Source organism: Mus pahari, chromosome 14 (genome assembly GCF_900095145.1).
Source record: "Mus pahari chromosome 14, PAHARI_EIJ_v1.1, whole genome shotgun sequence".
NCBI classification, from domain to species: Eukaryota; Metazoa; Chordata; class Mammalia; order Rodentia; family Muridae; genus Mus; species Mus pahari.
Window position 1 is genome coordinate 46,040,939 of NC_034603.1, and position 9,229 is coordinate 46,050,167.

Here is a 9,229-nt window from a genome sequence, read left to right on the forward strand (position 1 = left end):
ATAACCATCCATAACAAGATCCGGCGCCCTCTTCTGGAGTGTCTGAAGACAGCTACAGTGTACTTACATATAATAAATAAATAAATCAAAAATAAAAAGAGAGAGAGAGAGAGAGAAAGTGAGAAAGTGTATACACTGCACCTGGAGGCCAGAGGCCATCTTTTGGGAGTTGGTTCTCTTCATTGTCAGTTCTGGGAATAGGACTAGAGTTGACAGAATTGCTTGATCATCTTACTAGCCATTAAACATTTCTGATGAAAGTTCACTAAAATTTTTGGCAGATGTCCCCAAAAGGAGTTCCTGGTCTTGGGTGACATGCCCCAGTTATTCCTGTTATTTAACAAAAGGATTTATTGTTGTTAGAATGGAAAATAGTCATGAATTTTTGCTGGATCATGTTATATTATGGGAATTACAGTGATCTCTGCATTCAGGAGAGAAACTTTGTGTTCCTTTATAGAAGAATCCCAATAATTTTTCACTGGATTTGTTTTAGGATTAGAATTAGAATACTATTGCAAGAAAATGCATGAGACCGGAAATGGTTATCCTGAAATAAGCCATACTCAGAAGGACAAATAATGCATGCTTTCTCTTCTTTGTAGACCCTAGATTTTAATGGTGTGTGTGTGTGTGTGTGTGTGTGTGTGTGTGTATAGGTCATTAAACTAGACAGGGGACCATGAAAAGGGAAAATGAATAAGGGGAGAGAAACAAAACAAGATAATAGTCTACATGTGCCATGAAAGGGGAAGGGAGCTTAGGGAGGGGGAAGGGGCAGGGGACAGGGAGTGAGAGGAGGTCTGAGGGACAGCAAAGGCCAAGCAGAGCTGGCAGCTGCAGAGAGTGCTCAGCACCTAAGAACACCACTGCTCTAAGCACCAGGCACGCATGACATGGAAACACATGCAATTCTCATACACAGAAAATCAATCTAAAAATAAAAAGATTTTTAAATGTCATAATGAAACCCATTGCTTTGTACATGAATTAAACAACAACAACAACAACAATAAAGTCAAACAAACAACAACAACCAAAACCAAAATAAAAAAACCCAAAAGCCAGGCATGGTGGTGCACACCTTTGACCCCAGCACTTGGGAGGCAGAGGCAGGCACACTTGAGGACAGCCTGGTCTACAGAGTGAGGATATGTCTCAAAATCCAGCTTTGACATCCATTAGTAAACTGATAGCAACAGGGAATTAGAAAAAGAAACTTAACTAATTCCCTGCTTGACTCCCCTACCCTCTGCCCCACCCCAACACACCCCAGAAACTGAACTCTTTTATCTTTTAACCCTTAAGAGGCTGGAGAGAAGGCTGGAGAGGTAGCTCAGTGGTTATGAGTACTGGCTGTTTTTCCGGAGGTCCTGAGTTTAATTCCCAGCACCCTATGGTGTCACACAGCCATCTATAAAGGGATCTGATGCCCTCTTCTGGTGTGCAGATAGATATACATGCATCAGAGCAATCATAAGTAAAATAAATAAACAACAACAAAAAAGAGGCTGTCAAGAAAGAAAAGGATAGAGGCCCATTCACCTGTTACATCAATTTCACAAGTGCAAATGCATCCATATAGACATTTGGTGGATGGAGCAGAGCCCCAACAGCCACACTTTAATTTTTTCTCTCAGCCTTTTTGTTTGTTTTAAAGATTTATTTATTTTATGTATGTGAGTACACTGTCGATGTCTTTGGACATACCTGAAGAGGTATTGGATCCCATTACAGATGGTTGTGAGCCACCATGTGGTTGCTTGGAATTGGAAATCAGGACCTCTGGAAGAGCAGTCAGAGCTCTCAATCACTCCAGTCCCCCCCTCCTCCGGCCCCCTGCCCACCTTTTTATAGCTTCTTAGACAAGAGTTTTTTGTTTTTTTGAGACAGGGTTTCTCTGTGTAGCCCTGGCTGTCCTGGAACTCACTCTGTAGACCAGGCTGGCTTCGAACTCAGAAATCCGCCTGCCTCTGCCTCCCAAATGCTGGGTTAAAGGCGTGTGCCATCACTGCCTGGCAAGAGTTTTTTTTTTGTTGTTGTTTTGTTTTGTTTTAATTAATTAATTATTTATTTATTTATTTATTATATGTAAGTACACTGTAGCTGTCTTCAGACACTCCAGAAGAGGGCATCAGATCTTGTTACGGATGGTTATGAGCCACCATGTGGTTGCTGGGATTTGAACCCAGGACCTTTGAAAGAGCAGTCGGCGCTCTTAACCGCTGAGCCATCTCACCAGCCCCAAGAGGTTTTTTTTTTTAATAAAATTATCTCACAGATAAAATGATATGCAAAAGGGAGTTACAGCAGGAATTTGATAGTAAGTTGAAAGCACTGCTTCATTCTGTAAGTTCATTGTAAGTTCAAAGCAACAGTTTCATATGGCCCTGCTTTACCATGGTGCACACCTGTGGACTCATCCTTGGACCTCACCTAGAATGAATGTTTTTCTTTGGTCATTAGTTTGTTTCAAGTCTATTTTTTCTTCCTAGTGCAATTTAAGTGCTTGTAACACAGAACTCTATTTGCAGTTTTTTTTTATTGATCTGCAGGATATTTGTACAATAGAGTTGACTGATTGCCAGGAATCACTAGGCCATGTAATGGCAGCAGGAAAGGCATATCAGCAGCAAGAAGCATTTCTGGGGTGAAGTCTCATTTCTGGGGTCCATGCCTCTTAGAGCACACCCACCACAGCCATGCAGAATGGTGGGCCCTCTCCACCAAACTCGCTTGCTTGCTATAGCCTTTCCTACATGGCTCCTGACAGATATCTAGGACTAAACAGGATATCTATCTTCCTAGATATCTAGGACCCTGTCTCAAAAACAACAACAACAAATTAAGAAGTTTAAAAAAATGTAGTATTAGCCTGTCATGGTGATTAACAGTCCAAGCATTCAAGAGGCAGAGCCAGATTTGACACAAGTTTGAGACCAGCCTGATCTGTTTCATGAACTTAAGGCCAACCTGGACTTTGGGGCGAGACCCTATCTCAAAAGAGAGAAGGGGGCTAGAGAGGTGGCTTAAAGGTTAAGAGTAAGTTCAGTTCCCCACATCCACATTGGGCAACTGCCTATCAGTCTAGTTCCATGGAGGTCTTATACCTGTGACCCCACACACATACACATAAGTAAAAATAATACAAATAAACCTGTTTTTAAAAAAAGTCAGAAAAAGGCTGTTGCTAAAGATGCTTACAACCAACCCTGATGACCTGAATTTGATCTTTAGAATACACATGGTGGGAGGAGAGAAATACTACAAGTTGTTCTCTGACCTGCACATGTGCAAACAGTGACACATATGTAAAGGTATAGAAAAAAATTTAGCCAGGAAAAAAGAAAACCTACATAAGAGATATGGAAGAAATTACTTAATTTAGTAGTATTTTTTCCCTTTCGCCGGGCATGGTGTTGCAGGCCTTTAATCCCAGCACTCGGGAGGTAGAGGCAGGCAGATTTCTGAGTTTGAAGCCAGCCTGGTCTACAGAGTGAGTTCCAGGACAGTCAGGGCTACACAGAGAAACCCTGCCTCAAAAAAAAAAACCAAAAAAAAAAAAAAGGATTTCTTTTTCATGTACAAGTGCCTGTGGAAGCTAGAAGTGTCAGATCCCCTGGAGCAGAAGTCACAGCTGGGTGTGAGATGCAGGTGTGAATACTGGGAATCAAACTTTCATGAGAGGAAAGTAATTTTAGGACCAGTGTTCTAGCAGGGCCTGTAATCCCAGTACTTGGGAAGAGTAGAAAGGTCAGGCGTTCAGGGCCTACCTCAGCTGTGAGCCAGGGCCAGCAGCCTGAGCTAGGTAAGAGCCTGTCTTTTACTTTGTTGTTTGCGATTGTAAACTAGTGATAAAGAACACTGTTGTAGAGGCCTCACGCTGTGGCATCACAGACATGGGAAGAAAGAGGACAAACGGTGTTGGGGAAAGGATGGACAGTCAGCATGTCACTGTAGTAACTGTTGTGACTGTGGGAAGGGCCAGTCCCCATCCCCTCTGTCTATTTGCAGACACTTCCCATGCAACTTTACCTTCCCCTTGGGTCTGGAGACCATGGGCCCCTTGTTTCTCTAGCTGACCAGTTTCTCTCTCTCTTGAAACTTGTACCTTTTTTTCTTGTCCTTGGCCTAATTTCATGTCCCCAGATCTGCCTTCTACCCTTTTTCTCTGGAGCTGCCAGGTCCTTTGGGAGGCTACTGAAGCAGAACCAGAGACAGGAAATGACATTCCTTCAGCCATTTGCCATCACCATGCGTATCCTTGATGCTTGGCTGCCTCGTCACATTAATCTCATCATCTGCCTACTGCCTGGCTTGGAGCAGTGTGTGTGGCCCTATCCAGGACTTGTGTGGTACTCTGTGCCTTTGCACACACTGTCAGGGACCCTGAGGATGAGGTGACCGCCTCCTGAGGTCTGAGTGCCACTGCTCAGTGACGCAGCACTGTGGCCCCTGCACTAACCTCAGCAGCAGTGAAGGCTCCCTATGGGAGGCAGGGGCCAGCCTGGGCTACAGAGACAGTTCCAGGACAGCTTGGGCTACCCCGGGGAAATCCTGTCTCAAAAAGAAAAGAGAAAAGAAAAGAAACTATTAGAACACAGTGTTGCTTTGTAACCCAAGTGGTGCCAAACTCATGACCATGCTGCCTCAGCCTCCCTAGGGCTGGGGTTCCAGTGTATGCTACCAGGTCTAACTTCTTTTAAACTCAGATTTTCATCTGCCATAATGAAGTCGGTAGTTAAAGTGCTAAAGTTAGAAAGTAGGGGTTGGAGATAGCTCAGTGGTTAAGAGTCTAGTATGGATGAGGCCCTAAATTCATATTCCAGCACTGCAAGGAGAAAAGATGAAGGTGGGGGTAGTGGTGGGGGAGTAGGTGGAAGTTAGAATTCATTGGTAAAGTGCATGTCCAGCAGGCTTGAAGACCTAAGTTTGATTTCCAGGAGATGGGTTAAAAAGCTGACATGGTGTGGGTGAGCTTGTAATGGTGCAATGATTTATGTATTTATTCATTCATTTATTTATTTAATTAATGTGTATGGGTTTTTGCCTGCATTTATGTCTATGAGCCTACCACTTGTGTGCCTGGTGCCTGAAGAGCCACAGAAGGATTAAAGGAGTGTCCTGTCACCATGCCTGGCTCCATCCAACTTTTTTTTTTTTTTGCCTTTAATCCTAGCACTTGAGGGGCAGAGGCAGGTGGATCTCTGAGTTTGAGGCCAGCCTGGTTTACAAAGAAAGTTCCAGGCCAGCCAGGGCTACACAGAGAAACCCTGTGTCAACCCCTCCTCCCTCCAAATTTATTTTATGTGTTGTGTGTGTGCTCGAGTGTGTGTACAGTTTTATTTATATATATATATATATATATATATATATATATATATACACACACACACACACACACACACACACACACACACACAGAGTAGCTGCAGAGGCTAGAAAAGAGCATTTGATCACCTAGAACTGAAGTTACAGGTGGTTGTGAGTCACCTGACTTCAGTGCTAGGTGCCAAACCCAGTCCAAGGGACTGACTCTGTGTCTTGTGGAAGGCAACTAGTGCTGCCAACCACTGAGCCATCTCTCTAGCCCTGAACCCAGCTGTGTACGTGGGTTCCGAGTAGCCAAGCGTGGGTCCTCAGGTTTGTAAGGCAAGCACTTTACTAAGTACCCAGCCCCTCTAGGTTTTCTTTTTTTCTTCTTCTTCTTCTTCTTTTTTTTTTTTTTATTTTATTTTATTTTTTTTTTGGAGACAGGGTTTCTCTGTGTAGCCCTGGCTGTCCTGGAACTCACTCTGTAGACCAGGCTGGCCTGGAACTCAGAAATCTGCCTGCCTCTGCCTCCCGAGTGCTGGGATTAAAGGCATGCGCCACCACGCCCGGCTCCCTCTAGGTTTTCTTTCTCTCTTGACTTCATCTGATTGTGAGCTAACTTTTCCATCTCATATGAACGGTTTTTGAAGCTCACTGGCATGAAGGTGCATTAGAGGCTGCTGCTGTATGTTTTCCATCTAGAAAGTAATTTTTTTTTTTTTTTGGCTAGGTCACTAAGACACCTAAACATCTTCAGGACAGCAAGGAGATTAGACAGGCTCTACTGCAAGCCAGGAATGTCATGGTAGGTATTGCTTGAACTTAAACTGCTGTCAGGGCCCTTGTGAAGATAAGACTTGGAGGATCCTGGGTTGTTATCAGCAACGTCTCATTGGTCAGTGACTTTTCCCTTCATTTCCTTTACTGAGTATTTGGTCTATCCTTGCCGCCTTTCCCTCTACAGCAGTCATGGGGTCTAGTCTCTAGAGACCTGATGTCCTTGCTTCACCTGTCCCTGACACACGTGCAAGAAGGCAGAGTGACAGTGAGTCAGGAGGTAAGCATCATGAAGTATTACTGTGGGTTAGGAGGAAGGCACAAGCCATAGCATCTCATTCTTCTCTTGTAGTCTCAGCGGTCAAAAACCCTGGTTTCCTCCTGTTCTCGTCTACTGAAGAAATTGAAGGCAAAGCTGCAGAGCCTCAAAACAGAATGTGAGGAGGCAAGGCACAGAGAGGAAAGGGCCCTTAAGGGCAAGAATGCGGTAAGGTGGCTGGCAACTGTCTGTAGATGTAGAAGGACTCCACTTTCAGGTTCTAGAGGAAGGACTTGAGGTGCCTTGGGAAATTAAGGGCTACTAAGATCTCAATGGTTCTGGCCTTCTGTGCCATTTCTTCTGTTGCACACCATGACCTTGCAAACTTTTCCATAAACAGGCAGAGGCAGTACTAGAGGCTTTCCGTGCACATGCCAGCCAGCGCATCAGCCAACTGGAACAGGGTCTCACGTCTATGCAGGAATTCAGAGGCCTTCTACAGGAGGCACAGGCCCAACTGGTAAATGTGTTTTCCTTTCCTGACAAGTTGCTATGTAGATCAGGCTGGCATTGAACCCATAGAGACCTGCCTATCTTTGCCTCTTGAGCATTGGGATTAAAGGTATGTGCCAGCACTCCCAGCTCAACTGCGAGGTTAAGGGCATTTTTGTTCTTGGGGCCCATGATGACTCTGAAAAGATGGGCCCACTCTCACTAGCTGCCTCCATAATCTCTCCCTTCCAGATCGGGCTTCACGCAGAGCAAAAGGAGTTGGCTCAGCAGACAGTGAGTCTGAGTTCTGCCTTGCAGCAGGACTGGACATCAGCCCAACTGAATGTGAGTGTTTGGGGCCATCACTACCATTCCCTTAGAGGCAATTTCCTGTTCTTGAGTATGTTCTACTGACCCAACTATTTTGGTAGTATGGGACATGGGCAGTTTTGCTGAGTCGGTCTCGAGAACTCACCAAGAAACTCACAGCCAAGAGCCGGCAGGCCCTTCAGGAACGTGATGCTGCAATTGAGGAAAAGAAGCAGGTAACGGAGTGGGGCAGCTCTGGCCTCCTTTCTCTCAGCTTGCAAGAGTGCAGAAGCCCAGTTGTTTGCTTTGGTCTCAGCATCTTCACTTCAGTAACTTGTCTTGTCTCTTGCTTGTTCCTGGGAGCAACTTCATCTTCTGCAGTGTTGCTGCTCTGGAAGTTTGCTCTGTTGTCTACAGGAAAAGCTGCAGTGAGTCCCAGGGTTCTTGACTCTGGAGGAACTACAGGGAGGGAACTATCTTTTTTAGGTTGTGAAGGAAGTGGAACAAGTCTCTGCCCATTTAGAGGACTGTAAAGGCCAAATCGAACAACTGAAGTTGGAAAATGTTCGCCTTACTGCAGGTGTGTGCACATGTGTGCAGGTGCATAAACTGTTGACCTGCTTGCTGTGTGGCAGGAGAGTAAAGAGGGGCTATGAAACACTTGATTTGGGACAAAATTGTGTGTTTTGTTGATCGGGCTTAGTGGCCCCCATGATGTCATTAGGATACTTTTGATCTAGATCTCTCAGCTCAGCTGCAGATTGTGACTAGCACAGAGAGTCAACTAAAGGAACTACGGAGTCAGCATTCCCATTGTGTCCAGGACCTGGCTGTGAAGGATGAATTGCTATGTCAACTTACCCAGAGCAACAAGGAGCAGGCTTCTCAGTGAGTTCCATCAGGTTACTGTGGCGCTATAGACCCAGCATAAAGGTCTGAGTGGGATCTAATAGATGGCCTTTGGCAGATGGCAAAAGGAAGAAACAGAACTGAAACACATACAAGCAGAACTGCTGCAGCAGCAGGCTGTGTTGACTAAGGAGGTCCAGGACCTGAGGGAGACTGTGGAGGTAAAAGCAGCTCAGCTTGGAGCAGGGCTGGGGGTGGCGGTGGGGGTGGGGTCAGCCTCAGAACTGACTCTAGCTTGTTGGGGTTGAGGTGAAGGTTGAGACTGGACTGGAGAAAGCCTCTGCTCCAGGCTTTAAAGTTCCCTTCCCTTCCTTCCCCCCCTCCTCTCTCTCTCCTTCTTCCCCTCTCCCTCCCTCCTTTCTTCTTTCCTTCTTCTTTTCTTCATCCCTCCCTCTCTTTCCTTCCTTCCCCCATCTTTCCAGTTTGTAGATGAAGAAAGTCAAGTTGCTCACCGGGAGCTGGGCCAGATCGAGAGTCAGTTGAAAGTCACGCTAGAGTTACTGTGGGAGCGCAGCCTGCAGTGTGAGACCCTCAGGGACACTGTGGACAGCCTGAGGTAAGGGTGCTACTCTCTGCTCCCCATAGTGCATTCTCCACCAACTCTTCCAGAAGAGAACCATGGGAATGTTGAGCCTCTCTCTGGGGAGAAGTGTTTAGAGTAAGTGCCTGTTCTGTGCTCCCCTTTGAGATCCTGTATTTCAGGGCTGAGCTGGCCAGCACTGAAGCAAAGCATGAGAAACAGGCCCTAGAGAAGACCCACCAGCATTCTCAAGAGCTGCGGCTACTGGCTGAGCAGCTACAGAGTCTTACCCTCTTCTTACAGGCACAACTCAAGAAGAACAAGGTAGGACACACACTGGCTTTCCTTCTCATATCATTATGGTTTTGTTTTTTTCAATTTTAGTTCTGAGAATTGAATTCAACCTCAAACATATCACTTAGCCTTATTTCTAATCCTCAGTTCCCTACTTGTATATTTTATTTATATGAGTACACAGTAGCTGTCTTCAGATACATATCAGAAAAGTGCACCGGATCCCATTACAGATGGTTGTGAGCCCCTGTGTGGTTACTGGGAATTGAACTCAGGACCTCTGGAAAAGCAGTCAGTGCTCTTCACCTCTGAGCCATCTCTCTAGCCGGATCTTTTCTTTTTCTTTTTTTTTTTTT

General features: G+C 45.4%; 1 protein-coding gene across 1 annotated transcript in view; it reads left to right on the top strand.

Moving 5' to 3' along the window:
- The window catches only part of Spag5 (sperm associated antigen 5), a 19,711-nt gene that overhangs the window by 4,536 nt on the left and 5,946 nt on the right, over positions 1-9,229 (top strand). Inside the window, exons 5-15 of the mRNA XM_021212368.2 lie at positions 6,044-6,118; positions 6,278-6,370; positions 6,443-6,577; positions 6,750-6,869; positions 7,094-7,186; positions 7,273-7,386; positions 7,637-7,730; positions 7,891-8,038; positions 8,118-8,220; positions 8,482-8,615; positions 8,762-8,903. Of these exons, the coding sequence (XP_021068027.1) occupies positions 6,044-6,118; positions 6,278-6,370; positions 6,443-6,577; positions 6,750-6,869; positions 7,094-7,186; positions 7,273-7,386; positions 7,637-7,730; positions 7,891-8,038; positions 8,118-8,220; positions 8,482-8,615; positions 8,762-8,903 (1,251 nt within the window). The remainder of the gene's footprint in view (positions 1-6,043; positions 6,119-6,277; positions 6,371-6,442; positions 6,578-6,749; positions 6,870-7,093; positions 7,187-7,272; positions 7,387-7,636; positions 7,731-7,890; positions 8,039-8,117; positions 8,221-8,481; positions 8,616-8,761; positions 8,904-9,229) is intronic.